Source organism: Bactrocera neohumeralis, unplaced genomic scaffold (genome assembly GCF_024586455.1).
Source record: "Bactrocera neohumeralis isolate Rockhampton unplaced genomic scaffold, APGP_CSIRO_Bneo_wtdbg2-racon-allhic-juicebox.fasta_v2 cluster09, whole genome shotgun sequence".
NCBI lineage: Eukaryota > Metazoa > Arthropoda > Insecta > Diptera > Tephritidae > Bactrocera > Bactrocera neohumeralis.
The window spans coordinates 33,106,182-33,121,989 of NW_026089622.1; the positions used below are offsets into that span (position 1 = coordinate 33,106,182).

A 15,808-nucleotide genomic window follows, 5' to 3' on the forward strand; every position below is an offset into this window, starting at 1 on the left:
TATCACTTGCTATTACAAATGATATAATAGAGCTATTTTATGCTTTTATTTGTAAAATAACATTAAGTTTGTTAGAGCTGTGAATAATTTTACATTTTACATATTAGTGGCATCACCACTCTACCTCCTCTTTCTATCTTCCATTCTACTGTCAACTCTACTGTCGTCGTACTGTCGTTGGCAAAAATAGGAGCAAATTGAAGTTAGCGAGAACGACAACTGTCGGCCTGCAGTCGTGTAGTCGTGCAGCTGTCAAAATAACACTGCCCATAAGAACGTGTGTATTTTAATATTTGACAGATGTAGTTTGCAGTCTGTCGTAGCCATTGTGTTTACACTTTTACTCTACGATGCAGCAAATATTTCAAATTATATATTGGATGTGTTTCATTTTTTTTAAGTTGATTTGAGTTCGGCAACAACTCAATTTTAAACATTGGCTGAGGAACTTTGTTTCTATTAAATATATTTACAACTGTTTTAATTCCAGAACCGCATTCTTCCAATGCTTCTTTGACTTCACTAGAGTCTACGGCGGACTCTATACCCTTGATTACAACAACTAGGCCCTTAGAGCTCTTCAGTTGATACGAATAATAGTTTTTGTTTTTATTTGACAAAAATTTAACTATTTCCATAAAACTTTTTTCAGTGTACGACTGAATTTTTGTTTCATCTATATTGTCTTTTTTCAAAGGCACTATATGAAAATTGTTAGTGCCAACAATTTCACTTAATTTCGCAACAAGAGTATTACTGCTACGTTCGCGCAAATATATTGGAGGTGGTTTGGCATTAACGACTGTGGTGGTACCCTTCGCATCGTCGTCTGAACCATTGCTTAGTATGGCAAATCTGTTGCCATTTAAAACTTCCGTTTTATTTTTATTTGGTGTGCCGCTTTGAAATTTTTTTGGATTGACCGCCACCTTTGAAGGACTTAATTTCCTTTTTATATTGACGTAGCGGTCAATGCCAGACGGGCCTTTGTTTATGACGTTCTCATCTGGCGTTGTAATTTTCTTCGCTGCCTGTGCGCTTGCTGGTAGACTGGATGCTGTCAGTGCATTTGTTGTTGCCCGATTGTTGTTTTCTGCTGCTTCTGCTGACTGCGTTCTTTGCTGCGTTCCCTTTTCTGCTGCTCGTCGCGTTGACTCATCATCGCCGTTACCCTTTTTATTGCCAGTAGTTGTTATTGTTGTTGGGTCGACAAAGCTGAAGTAGGCATTTAAGGAATGCCTACGGCCTTGCTGGTGAGGCTGCGAAGCACTCATTTTTGTTTTTATTATTATTTTTTTTTGTTTTGTTTTTATCTATTTATTTCGTGCACTATTTGCTTATGTTTATAAATAATAATTTGTGAGCACTTATTTTTTGTTGATTGTTTGTTTTTATTTTATTATTATTAATTGGTTACTTTTTTTCACAATTTGAATACACGGAGCGAGTTAGAAAACACGTCCGTACACCTTGAAGGACAAACTGATAAAGAAGCAGCTTCTGGCGCCCATTCTACTGCGTGAATGCGTGAACTCCCATTAATTCACAGAATGAGCAGCACAAGGTGTATGTTATGCAAGATCATTAATTTCATGAATTCTTGCATGTAAACCTGAATAAATTCCTAATACTTTGTTAGCGTTATCATATGATTGACTTCGACAGTCGGTGAGATCAAGATCAAAAAACTCGAGAATCGATAATACAGCAACTAGCAAATTTTCAGCTTTATGTCCAGAATGTTCAACAGGCGTTCCATCTTTTTGCACGTATCTGATAACAAACGAAAGTTGGTCGACATGAGATATATCAGGTGTGGAATCTACAATAATCGCATAATATTTCGCTGATTTGACTTCTTGAACTATGATAGAAGATACTTTTTTCTGATAAAAGCTGTATACATTCTTCGTAGATAGTTTTTGATAAGTAACTCGTACTGCCACATCCTTTATTGCCAAATTTTTGAATATGCTGTTCTAGGAATGGTACAAAAGAAGCAAGAAATTCAATCAGCATTAAAACATTTCCATTATTTGGTGACCCAAAGGTACCGTTGCATCATAGGTACCGCAAACGCGTAGTTTACGAGATATTCGATCTTAGAGTTCAAAAATTCCCAAAATTCGAACATTTCAACAAGCTATTTTACCACATTGAACACACTTTACTCACATTTTTCACTTCAAATTAATTAAATTAAACTATAAACTTTTAAATAAATCCACATTTTACACTTTTAGCAGTTTTTTTACCGAAGAAATCTTTATTTTAAAAATTACATTTTGCACTCGTAGTGAACATCATGTGTGTGCTAAAAATTACGACGAAATGGAGCGCTGCCATGGGATAAGGAAATTCGCTGAAATTCCTTTTTCCAAAAAATTCCTCTATCCATACATATGGATATGTTCTTTATTTAATTTAATAAACAAATAAGTAATATTATTTAAAAATATAATGTATAACGTCACCTAATATATAAAACAACGTATTATGAAAAATAAATGGAAATCGCTGACAGATATAATAACCAAAATTTAACCATTTTATAACGAAAACTCAAATTTTATTTCAATATGAGTGCAAGATAACCATAAAATATAACCACTTTAACCACATTATAACGTTAACTCAACATATTTTTTTATATTTAACGCAGAAAGGAGTACTACGCGAAAGTACTTCAGTCACTCCGAGTATTCGCTCGACCAGGGTTATTTTTTTAAAGCGCGGCCGAAGACCGCCAACCCAGAAAGGAGCACTACGCGAAAGTACTTCAGTCACCCCGGGTATTCGCTCGACCAGAGTTATTTTTTTCGAGCGCGGCCGAAGGTTGCCAACGCAGAAAAGAGTACTACGCGAAGGTACTTCAGTCACATAAATCACATATTACACATATACATATGTAGAAAGAATTTTTTATTATAGTTAATATAGAAAAAAGAATCACGCAAAAAAACAAACAAAGAAAAAGCGTTAAAAATCCTACATATATTCTGTTTAAGATATGTCAACGCCCGTTTTCCTTATAATTGTAAACAATCTAACCTTTTTAACGTGAGTGTGCTAAGTAATTTTTATATTAATAAATTTAGGTAAAATATAGGAAAATAAAAGTGAAATGTGAACTAATTTCAATGTTTAGAGTGTATATTTGAATATACATAGTGAACAACGTAAAAAAATGAGGGAAACATAGAGAAATACCATGCGTTATTAGTGCAAATTTTTGAACTTTTAATAGTGAATATTTTAAAAAAATAAAAGTTATTTTTATATTATTTTTGAATATTCCTTCTCTGGAGAAGCTACCCCATCCGCACATACCCCATTTATACGGAAATTCGATTTTTTTACCCCTCCGCCAAAGTAATCGGAATCGTGCCTCCAAATGCATGGAAAGATTGTTTATACTCAATTTAAATTGAAAAATAATTTATAGAAGCTTGTTTTTATTAGAACTAAGATTGCTAAATAAAGAAATATGAATTATAGCGAAAAGAAAAATTTCAGGGAATTGTTCATATTTGCTTATTATCATATGGCAGCGCTCCATTTCCTCATAATTGTTAGCACATATGGAAATGATGCTCACTACGAGTGTAAAAGGTAATTTTAATAATATAAATTTTTTACTTATAAAACCTCCAAAATGTGTAAATTGTTTGCAGTTTAATTAAATTAATTTGAAGTGAAAAATGTGCATAAAGTGTGTAAAATGTAGTGAAAGAGCTTGTTGAAATGTTTTTGAAATTTAAAGTCGAATATCTCGTACACTAAGCGTTTGCAGTACCTATAACCCTGTATGTTTTTTTATCAGGAGGACTTCCTCTTTCCAACGATATCTTCAGATCGCGGCGCCAAAGAAATCGGAATTGTGCCTTACTTTCTGCTCTGAATCGAAATAAATTGTAAATAACACAAAATAATCAATATATAAGAATTGACACAACCTGTTTATAACTGGATCATGTACAAAAAAATGGAAATATTTCTTCAGTTTGCATTCGACATTTAATAAAACAAAAAGGCAAACAATTAAAAGGCACGATTCCAATTACTTTGGCGGTCGGGGAAAACACGAATTTCGGTATAAATGGGGTATGCACTGATAGGGGAACTTCTCCAGAGGAGGAATATGCAAAAATAATGTTGCTAACACTTATATTTTTAAAATATTCCTATTAAAAATTCAAAAATTTTTGCTAATAACACTTCTTCTTCTTCTTAATTGGCGTAGACACCGCTTACGCGATTATAGCCGAGTTAACAACAGCGCGCCAGTCGTTTCTCCTTTTCGCTACGTGGCGCCAATTGGATATTCCAAGCGTAGCCAGGTCCTTCTCCACTTGGTCCTTCCAACGGAGTGGAGGTCTTCCTCTTCCTCTGCTTCCCCTGGCGGGTACTGAGAATACTTTCAGAGCTGGAGTGTTTTCGTCCATTCGGACAACATGACCTAGCCAGCGTAGCCGCTGTCTTTTAATTCGCTGAACTATGTCAATGTCGTCGTATATCTCGTACAGCTCATCGTTCCATCGAATGCGATATTCGCCGTGGCCAACGCGCAAAGGACCATAAATCTTTCGCAGAACTTTTCTCTCGAAAACTCGCAACTTCGACTCATCAGTTGTTGACATCGTCCAAGCCTCTGCACCATATAGCAGGACGGGAATTATGAGCGACTTATAGAGTTTGGCTTTTGTTCGTCGAGAGAGGACTTTACTTTTCAATTGCCTACTCAGTCCGAAGTAGCACCTGTTGGCAAGAGCAATCCTGCGTTGGATTTCCAGGCTGACATTGTTGGTGGTGTTAATACGGGTTCCTAAATAGACGAAATTATCTACAACTTCAAAGTTATGACTGTCAACAGTGACGTGAGAGCCAAGTCGCGAGTGCGACGACTGTTTGTTTGATGACAGGAGATATTTCGTCTTGCCCTCGTTCACTGCCAGACCCATTTGTTTTGCTTCCTTGTCTAGTCTGGAGAAAGCAGAACTAACGGCGCGGGTGTTAAGGCCGATGATATCAATATCATCAGCATACGCCAGCAGCTGTACACTCTTATAAAAGATAGTACCTTCTCAACTAAGTTCTGCAGCTCGAACTATTTTCTCCAGAAGCAGGTTGAAAAAGTCACACGATAGGGAATCGCCTTGTCTGAAACCTCGTTTGGTATCGAACGGCTCGGAGAGGTCCTTCCCGATTCTGACGGAGCTCTTCGTGTTGCTCAACGTCAGTTTACACAGCCGTATTAGTTTTGCGGGGATACCAAATTCAGACATCGCGGCATAGAGGCAGTTCCTTTTCGTGCTGTCGAAAGCAGCTTTGAAATCGACGAAGAGGTGGTGTGCGTCGATTCTCCTTTCACGGGTCTTTTCCAAGATTTGGCGCATGGTGAATATCTGGTCGGTTGTTGATTTTCCAGGTCTAAGGCCACACTGATAAGGTCCAATCAGTTTATTGACGGTGGGCTTTAATCTTTCACACAATACGCTCAATAGAACCTTATATGCGATGTTGAGGAGGCTAATCCCACGGTAGTTGGCGCAGATTGTGGGGTCTCCTTTTTTATGGATTGGGCATAGCACACTTAAATTCCAATCGTTGGGCATGCTTTCGTCCGACCATATTTTACAAAGAAGCTGATGCATGCTTCTTATCAGTTCTTCGCCGCCGTGTTTGAATAGCTCGGCCGGTAATCCATTGGCCCCCGCCGCTTTGTTGTTCTTCAGGCGAGTAATTGCTATTCGAACTTCTTCATGGTCGGGTAATGGAACGTCTGCTCCTTCGTCATCGATTGGGGAATCGGGTTCGCCTTCTCCTGGCGTTGTGCATTCTCTGCCATTCAGCAGGCTGGAGAAGTGTTCCCTCCATAATTTAAGTATGCTCTGGGCATCGGTCACTAGATCACCTTTGGGGGTTCTACAAGAGTATGCTCCGGTCTTGAAACCTTCTGTAAGCCGCCGCATTTTTTTTCGTAGAATTTTCGAGCATTACCCCTGTCGGCCAGCTTATCAAGCTCTTCGTACTCACGCATTTCGGCCTCTTTCTTTTTCTGTCTGCAGATGCGGCTCGCTTCCCTCTTCAATTCTCGGTATCTATCCCATCCCGCACGTGTTGTGGTCGATCGTAACGTTGCGAGGTAGGCAGCCTGTTTTCTCTCCGCTGCGGCGCGGCACTCCTCGTTGTACCAGTTGTTCTTTTGCACTTTCCGAGTGCCGGAGTTTGAAATTCCGTCCCACAGTTCCCATTCCCAACATCTTTCAAGCTATAATTGGGTGAACACTTTTTTCTTATACATATGTATATGTATAATATGTGATTTATATTAATATACACAAGTTAGTAAAACTCTATGATAATATTATAAAATTTATATTATATCGAGGTGACTGAAGTACTTTCGCGTAGTACCCCTTCTTGCATTGGCGGCATTCGGCCGCGCTTTAAAAAAGTAACCCTGGTCGATCCAATACCCAGGGTGACTGAATTACTTCAGCGTAGTACTCCTTAAAAAATCTAAGTATTTTATTACGTAGTATCATTTTTTAATATTACTAAGTTGTTTATTAAATTTAAATAAGAACATATCAAAATGGGCACAATTCCGATTTCTTTGGCGCCGTGATGTGAAGGTACCGTTGCATCATAGGTACCGCAAACGCGTAGTTTACGAGATATTCGATCTTAGAGTTCAAAAATTCCCAAAATTCGCACATTTCAACAATCTATTTTACCACATAAAACACACTTTACTCACATTTTTCACTACAAATTAATTAAATTAAACTATAAACTTTTAAATAAATCCACATTTTATACTTTTAGCAGTTTTTTTACCTAAGAAATCTTTATTTTAAAAATTACATTTTGCACTCGTAGTGAACATCATGTGTGTACTAAAAATTACGACGAAATGGAGCGCTGCCATGTGATAATAAGGAAATTCTCTGAAATTAATTTTTTCCCGAAAATTCCTCTATCCATGCATATGGATATGTTCTTTATTTAATTTAATAAACAAATAAGTAATATTATATAATAATATAATATAATAATATAATATATAATGTCACCTAATATATACAACAACGTATTATGAAAAATAAATGGAAATAGCTGACAGATATAATAACCAAAATTTAACCATTTTATAACGAAAACTCAAATTTTATTTCAATATAAGTGCAAGATAACCAAAAAATATAACCACTTTAATCACATTATAACGTAAACTCAATATATTTTTTTATATTTAACGCAGAAAGGAGTACTACGCGAAAGTACTTCAGTCACTCCGAGCATTCGCTCGACCAGGGTTATTTTTTTAAAGTGCGGCCGAAGACCGCCAACCCAGAAAGGAGTACTTCGCGAAAGTACTTCAGTCACATAAATTACGTATTACACACATACATATGTAGAAAGTATTTTTTTTTTATAGTTTATATAGAAAAAAGAATCACGCGATAAAACAAACAAAGAAAAATTGTTAAAAATCCTACATATTTACTGTTTAAGATATGGCAAGGCACGTTTTCCTCATAATTGTAAACAATCTACCTTCGCGTAGTACTCTTTTCTGCGTTGGCAACCTTCGGCCGCTCTCTAAAAAAATAACTCTGGTCGAGCGAATACCCGGGGTGACTGAAGTACTTTCGCGTAGTACTCCTTTCTGGGTTGGCGGTCTTCGGCCGCACTTTAAAAAAATAACCCTGGTCGAGCGAATGCTCGGAGTGACTGAAGTACTTTCGCGTAGTACTCCTTTCTGCGTTAAATATAAAAAAATATATTGACTTTTTGTTATAAAGTGGTGAAAGTGGTTATATTCTTTGGTTATTATGCTCTCATATTCAAACAAAATTTAAGTTTTCGTTATAAAATTGATAAATTTTGATTATTATTTCTGTCAGCGATTTCCATTTATTTTTTATGATACATTGGTTTGTATATTAGGTGACGATATATATATACAGTAGAATCGCGAAAAAGTTAACCAAAATGTACCAAAGGTATTTTACTTTTCCGAAATATTAACTTTTCCAAAGGGGCTTCGATTTTGAAAAAAAAACACGGAAATAAACATAATTTTGGTGATATAATACGTTCAACATAAACTTAGATTTAGTTTGTACTTTTTCACATTATACATATAAGGGCTGGTTTAAAGAAGCGGTCGAGACTTGTTTGTTTCTTTTCTTTTGTGTAATAGCTCCTGACAATTTTCGTACGCATATTAATAAGATGTGATATCTGATTTGCATCATTATTGTTTTCATACCACTTTATCAAGGTATTGATGCATTCAACTGCTTCGGAAAAACTGACTTTCTGTTGTTGCATATCTTCCTCGACAACTGGTTCTTCATCTTCATTGTTAGACACTTCGAAATCTTCATCATCTTCCGTATTTTGATCGTCGTTCCAATTTTCGATGTCTTCACTGCTGACGTTAACACCACCCACCTTGGACAATAACGATGGTACCTCTCGATGTGTATCATCGTGAGAACTATTTGATCTAATCAATGTAAGCAATGGAATTTCGTCTTCGCTGTCGTATTGATCATCGTCCCACTGTTTTATATTTTTCTAAGCTTTTATAAGCACAGCTCTTGGCAATTCATCCCATGCTAATTTAAGCAGCAAGATGGCATCACGAATTGAATGCCCTTTCAAAATATTCTCAACCGGAATGTTTTCTTGTGCTACAATGTTCCATAACAGTTTAGCCCGGTATTCTAACTTGACTAGTCTTATGGGATTTTGATCCATGAGCTGCAAAACAGCTGTCACGATAGGTGGTAAAAGCATTGCCGCAATGTTTCCATCATCTGACTGTAACTTGTCAATTGGCTTATGTGCAGTACAGTTGTCAATCAGCAATAATGCCCTTGGTGGTAAATTATTTTCAGCAGAAAATTTGCGAACCTGACAAATATTTTGGCACACTTAAAAATTTTAAAGGATAGAAAAAATAAATTTACCTGCTTAATAAAGGAATGATGGAACCAGCGGAAGAATAGCTCTGAATTCATCCAAGACTTTTGCGAGTTAGCATATTCCAATGGGTTTTCAAACCCCTTGAAGCAACAGGGGTTTGCGGATTTACCACTTATCAATGGTTTCAACTTATGCGTTCGCACACAACATAAATGTGATTGTATCCTTTGCTATTTTTCGGCCAGGTGCCGTCTTTTCGTTTGCCGCGACAAATGTTTTATCGGGCAGGAAACGATAAAATAATCCAGATTCATTTGCGTTATAAAGCTGCATGTCCGAAATTTCTATTTCATTCATTTTTGCCCGGAAATTATGAATGAACGGTGTTATTCCTGACTTGTCCCTTGAGAGGCTTTCCCCACAAATTTTTAAGTGGCGAATACCGAATCTTTTCTTGAAATTTGCAAGCCATCCATCACTTTGAAATTGTTTTCCTGTGTGCAATTTGGCAAATTCGAGCTTGGCTCTTGCCTTTAAAATTGGACCACTCATTGCACAATTACGCTGTCTTTGGCTTAAGAACCATTTATACAACCTTGCCTCAAGAACGGGATATTCCGATTTATGTAAACTTTTCTTGGTTGCAACTTCATGTGTGTTTGCCACTGCCTCCAAAATTTCATGACGTTTTTTCTTTATTTTTGAGATGGCCGCCTTAGATACATTATAATCCAACGCCAATCGATTTCCATGAATAACTTCATCGAGTTTTCTTAAAATCTCAGCTTTTTGACGCAAATTTAATCTGATTTGCAATGATTTTCTCTGCTTTGTTGGCATTTTTTAACACACTAACCATAAACAACTCGCAAGTTTAAACGCTCATGACACACTACGTATATATGTACCTCGCGATACCGACTATAATTTTTACATAGAAATTCGGGGAATACATAGCAATGAGGGGAATAACCGAGCTTGTTTTTTTTGCCAAACAAACGGTTGGGCTTGAAAAAATAGAAAAGCTCAAAAAAGTTAACCCAAAGTTAACTTTAGAGCAGTACTTTTGCGCGATATACATACAAATTGAAATTTTTACGGCTATCATGCACTCATAAATATTGAAACAAAATTTGAATTTTCGTACTGTACTGTAACCTTACACTTTATTACGTAACATTATTATATAATATTACTTATACATATGTTAGAAATAATAACGCGAAGGGTTCGGTTATAAAAATTGTACTCAGCTCTGGTTGCCCAGAGCTCCTTTATTTATAAAATTTCTTATCCTAATTTGTGTATGCACCACATGCAGAGTGCATACACATATCTTAATACTAATCTACTGTACATACGGAAGTATGTACATATATCTTAAGCATAAATGTTCCTAACGGCATACATACGTTTTTCTTATCCTTTAATAGTTTAGCAGGCTTATCTTCGCCAGTGTTGAGGCAGTACAAAGTAAATACATAAACAAACGCATAGAGATACATACATACATTTATATGCAATACGTATGCACTCAACAATTAACAAACAAAGATATTTACTTACGATAACATATTGATCTAAGATATGCATTTAGGCAATTATATACAAATGTGCATGTGCACTTGAAAACAACCCCATACCATGTAGCATTGCAATGGGTATTTGTACATACATATTTATATTTAGGACTATGTTTTTATATTTTAGCGATAATGCATATATGTAAATATTTGAAATATGATATCTGTTTCTACACAGATTTACAAAAATATCTCATTTACAATTGTAGCCGTTAAGAACTGTTCAGAAATCTGAACATACTGCCCACGTTGAAGTGTTTACACTTCAAAATAATTCAAGTACATATTTATAAATCTTGGGCATATTAATTACATTTTTCTTTACAAGATTTGCGGATCAAACTCGTAATAATTTTTCTAATATATTTCCAATTTTTATTGTATACAATTTAAATTTTTAATATTAATAATTAATTTCGTAAGATATATCTTCCTAGCGGAAATGAGTGCCTTAGTGCCTTGCTGAATTACAGATGCGTTGTAGGACTAGTGTAACGATGACTGCACCAACAATTAATATAATTAGGTTGTCAGTATTCATGCCGTAATGCACCATATTATGCCATTCTAAGTCCAAGTGTTTCGAATTTAATCACGGGACTTTTCAGGTCGTATGCCCAATTTCTCCAAGTGTAAACTGGTGATCTCTTCGTCGAGTATTTTCGGGAACATATGCAAATCTATGTTGTATTTGTCAGCCTTGATCCACAATTCGATTTGTGCCACCACTTGATTTCTGAACGAGTTGAACATCTCAACCTGGGATGACCGTGCGCGAAGCCCAAATTTACCAGACGTCCTTCGGTAAACAAAGTAATAGTAAAACAAAATAATTACCATTGGATAGTGTATAACGATAGACTTGGAGTTTGATAATAATTTTCTCTTTGGCGTTGCATTCAAAAATGCGACGTCGATTTCACAATCGAAATTACCAATATTACAAACGATCGTATCGTCGGGCATGTGTTCAAAATGTGCGCCAGTAATAATGTCCTTGCAAACAGTTGTTGTTACGAAGATAATAGCTTCTTTGTATGCTTGCTCCATGGTGGTTACTTCATAGCCGCTTGCAAAGCAATGATATAATCTTTTTCAGTGAAAATAACGATTCCGCCGAAACAACGCAGAGGTTATACACAACTTTTGCCAATATCATATAACCAGCAACACAGCACACTTTGCCAGCAATCATCACATCGGTGGGCCGTTTTATACCATCAATTAACTACTCGCGATAACCAAAAGATTATAGAATGTACTCTTGGCCACCGAGTCGTTGACGTTGATGGCAGGCGCACCGAGACGTCTCTCCTTCACCAATTTATATAATTTGTGTACATCGGTTGTAGATTTTTCGTTCAAATCCTTGACGCCCTTCGGGTATTGTGGGCACTTTTCATGCACTGAGTTGGTCAATTTACCACCATTATCGAAAATCAAGTTCACAAGCTGACCATCTGAGAACAATAAGGTCAGTTCAATACTTCATAAGTATTCTTCATTCATCATCTTTTGAAGGGTAACACTGACCTAGTCTTCCTTTTCATCCTCCTCCCCGTGAACGCGATGATGTCGTGAGGCTGTTCAATAAGTATTTGTTGTGCAGCTGCTGAATCATTGAGTTCACTTGTTGAGTATTTTAAATATTTCAGTGAATTTGGTATTTGCTGCCTTTCAACCAAATATTGAACTAGATCGATGTGGACAATTCTATCCCACGCTGTCCAAGTCAACCCAACCGGCACTCTTTTCAAAAAATACTTCAGAAATATTTTTTTTTTAAATATATTATATCTAAACATTTACAACATAGTAAAACTATAAGTAAATTTAACAAAATAAATATAAGGTTATTCTTTTTCTTCTTTTTTAGCTCGAGTCGACCGCATCTCTTTTTATTAATTATTTGAATATTTTTTCTTCAGTAGGAAAAGGGTAAACAATGTGCATCGCTCTTTACGATGTGCCATGGCTTATCCTTACGTCCACATTTGCAATCTTGGCATAAAATGACGTTTTCAATTCGTCCTTTCTTCCACTGCAATGGTGGAATATTTTGTTCTTTAAAAAATACAAATGTACCACTTTCAATATTTTCAAAAGAAACTTTGCATTTATTTCTTTTTCGTGGTTTATTATTTTTAAATTTTCTATCTTGAGAGATTAATCTTCTTTTTGTTTGTGAAGAAGAATCTCCTAAGTTTATATTTTTCTTTTCAAATTGAAAAGCTGCAGTAAATTTACTATCTGCATTAAATTTTAAATTATTACGAAAGCATTTCTCGTACTGTGTTTCTTTTTTAGTTTTATTAAAATATCTTTCAAGGGATTTTAATTTCCCAAACTTTTTTCGTTGATAATCTAATTTTTTATCTATATGTGTTACAACACCACAATGAGCTAATTTGGGGCTTATGTTGGTTGATCCGTATATCAACCACCCAAACACACTGTTCTGGAGTTTGTAATTCATATTTTCAACAGTTATTTTTTCTTCTTTTATTAAATCAAAAAATATGTCCGCACCTAAAAGTAAGTCAATCTTACCCGGAACATTAAATGAAGGGTCGGCCAGCTTTATATTTTCTGGAATTGTTTTAACTTTTATGTGTTCCGAGGGCACATTGGACACAATCTTTTGTACAACAACGGTGTGTAAATTTGCTTCAAAATGATCTGTTAATGATTTTAAATGAAGATTAACTCTTTCATTTGCATTTGTTCTGTTTTGACCAACTCCTTCAATGGTCATAGATTCTGTTCTGGAAGGAAGTTTTAATTTATTTTTTAGTTCTTTGGTTATAAGGTGAACTTGAGACCCACTATCTAATAAAGCACGTGCCTTTATTACTCTTCCATCATGACCTTTTATACCAACAATTGCTGTGGTTAGCAGGACATTTTTAGAATCATTTTTTAATTTCGCATTTTTAGTATTTTTAATCACTGTGCTTTTTGCTTTAACGGATTTGTCTTTGTGGAGCCATAAATGATGGTTTCCTTGACATGTGAGGCAACTATCGCCTTTACAATCTTTTATATTGTGCCCTGTTTTAAGACATTTGGTGCATAATTTGTTTTTAATTACTGCATCCCATTTGTCTTGAGTAGACAGAGCTTTAAATTTATAACAATAAAATATATTGTGTGAATTATTACATCCCATTATGCATTTAAATTCTGCATTTTGAAATTTTGGTGATGTTTTTGAAGCTTGTGCTGCTTCTAGTGCATTCCCTTCATGATTCAGAAACGATTGTAGTGAATTTAAGCTAGGTATTTCCTTAGGATTTTTAAGGGAATTTTCATACCTAAGTCTTAAATTGCTGTCTAATTTTTGCACAAGCGTATAATTTAATAAAGCTTGCAACAAATTATCTGCAGACAAACTGAGACTTTCCAATGCTTGTGTACTTTCAGAAATTTTTTCTTGAAAATTTCGTACACTAAAAGCAGTCTCAGTCACTACTGGTGCATCTAAAATTTGTTTAAAATAGGTATTTGCGAGTAACCTTTTATTTGTAAATTTTTCGTTAAGAAGGTTCCAGGCAACTGAAAAATTTGTCGAGGTTGAAGGCAAATTTGCAATACAACTTGCAGCCGATCCTCTTAATTTTGTTTTTAAAATACACATTTTATATGTGTCTGAAACATTTTGAGAGACTACGAGTTTCTCAAACAATTCTTTAAAAGTTTGCCACTGAGCGTAATCTCCTGAAAAGATGGGAATGTCTACTTGAGGCAGCGTAAAATTAGTAGCATTTTTTTTGCTAATGGATTTTAATTTAAGTTTGTAAAATCTATTTCTTAAATCATAGAATTTACTCGTTAACTCATCATTTTCGTGCTGGCTAATAAATTCAAGCACAGTATCACGAGTTTTTTCTATAAGTCTCTCTATTCCGTCTAGAGAGACTATTTCGTTTAATTCGCAGTCTTCAATATTCTTTTCTAATTCTGTTAATAAGAATTGAAGCCTGCGAACTAAACCAGGATTTGGAAGGCATTCCATTTTCCTGGGAGCACTATTTTCTTTAATAATAGCGATCAATTCGCTTAACTTGGCGTGCGCTGTCAAATAAAGCGTGCCTACCGAACCTTCTACGTCATTTTTAAAATAATTTTCTTTTTTATTTTTGGGATCTTTGGACAATTCTAAATGGTTTCGTTGAAACTCTGACCATTTTTTGTCCAAACTATCTCGGAGTTTTTCCAAATTTTCTAAATCTTCATTTATATCCATACTCATGGACTTAAAATGAAGTTTTTGAAGTTCTTCTGCTAATTTTATTTGGTTCTCCATCTTCCCAAAAATAAAATAAACAATTGTATTGTATTGAATGTGGTATGGTAAATTTTGTTGTTTTAAAGTTGATTGTTTTTAATTCACTTCGTTTTTTTTTTTTTAAATATTATTATAATATATCTAATATATATATATATTAACTTTTTATTTATTTTTTTTTTTTTAAACACTTTTTTAAACACTTTTTTGAACACACTTTTTCAAAAACAAAGAAATTTTTTTTTTTTTTAAACACACTTTCACTTTCAATATTTTAAAAACTTTTTTTTTTTTTTTTAATTTCACTCGCGTGTTTTAAAAACTACGGGGTCACCAAATTGTTAGAAATAATAACGCGAAGGGTTCGGTTATAAAAATTGTACTCAGCTCTGGTTGCCCAGAGCTCCTTTATTTATAAAATTTCTTATCCTAATTTGTGTATGCACCACATGCAGAGTGCATACACATATCTTAATACTAATCTACTGTACATACGGAAGTATGTACATATATCTTAAGCATAAATGTTCCTAACGGCATACATACGTTTTTCTTATCCTTTAATAGTTTAGCAGGCTTATCTTCGCCAGTGTTGAGGCAGTACAAAGTAAATACATAAACAAACGCATAGAGATACATACATACATTTATATGCAATACGTATGCACTCAACAATTAACAAACAAAGATATTTACTTACGATAACATATTGACCTAAGATATGCATTTAGGCAATTATATACAAATGTGCATGTGCACTTGAAAACAACCCCATACCATGTAGCATTGCAATGGGTATTTGTACATACATATTTATATTTAGGACTATGTTTTTATATTTTAGCGATAATGCATATATGTAAATATTTGAAAAATGATATCTGTTTCTACACAGATTTACAAAAATATCTCATTTACAATTGTAGCCGTTAAGAACTGTTCAGAAATCTGAACAACATATGTATATATAATATTGTTATATAATATTACTAAT

General features: G+C 34.8%; 1 protein-coding gene and 2 pseudogenes across 1 annotated transcript; all 3 read right to left on the minus strand.

Annotated features, from left to right (window-relative positions):
• Positions 1-7,970: 7,970 nt before the first annotated feature.
• Positions 7,971-8,589, minus strand: LOC126764710 (uncharacterized; the record flags this gene model as incomplete). Its single annotated transcript, XM_050482362.1, has 1 exon — positions 7,971-8,589. A coding segment is annotated over one exon (450 nt), but the record flags the coding sequence as incomplete, so codon positions are not given.
• On the minus strand, positions 8,504-9,905 carry LOC126764087 (jerky protein homolog-like; annotated as a pseudogene).
• A 267-nt stretch (positions 9,906-10,172) lies between these two features.
• On the minus strand, positions 10,173-12,038 carry LOC126764128 (adenosylhomocysteinase-like; annotated as a pseudogene).
• Between the last annotated feature and the right edge of the window lie 3,770 nt (positions 12,039-15,808).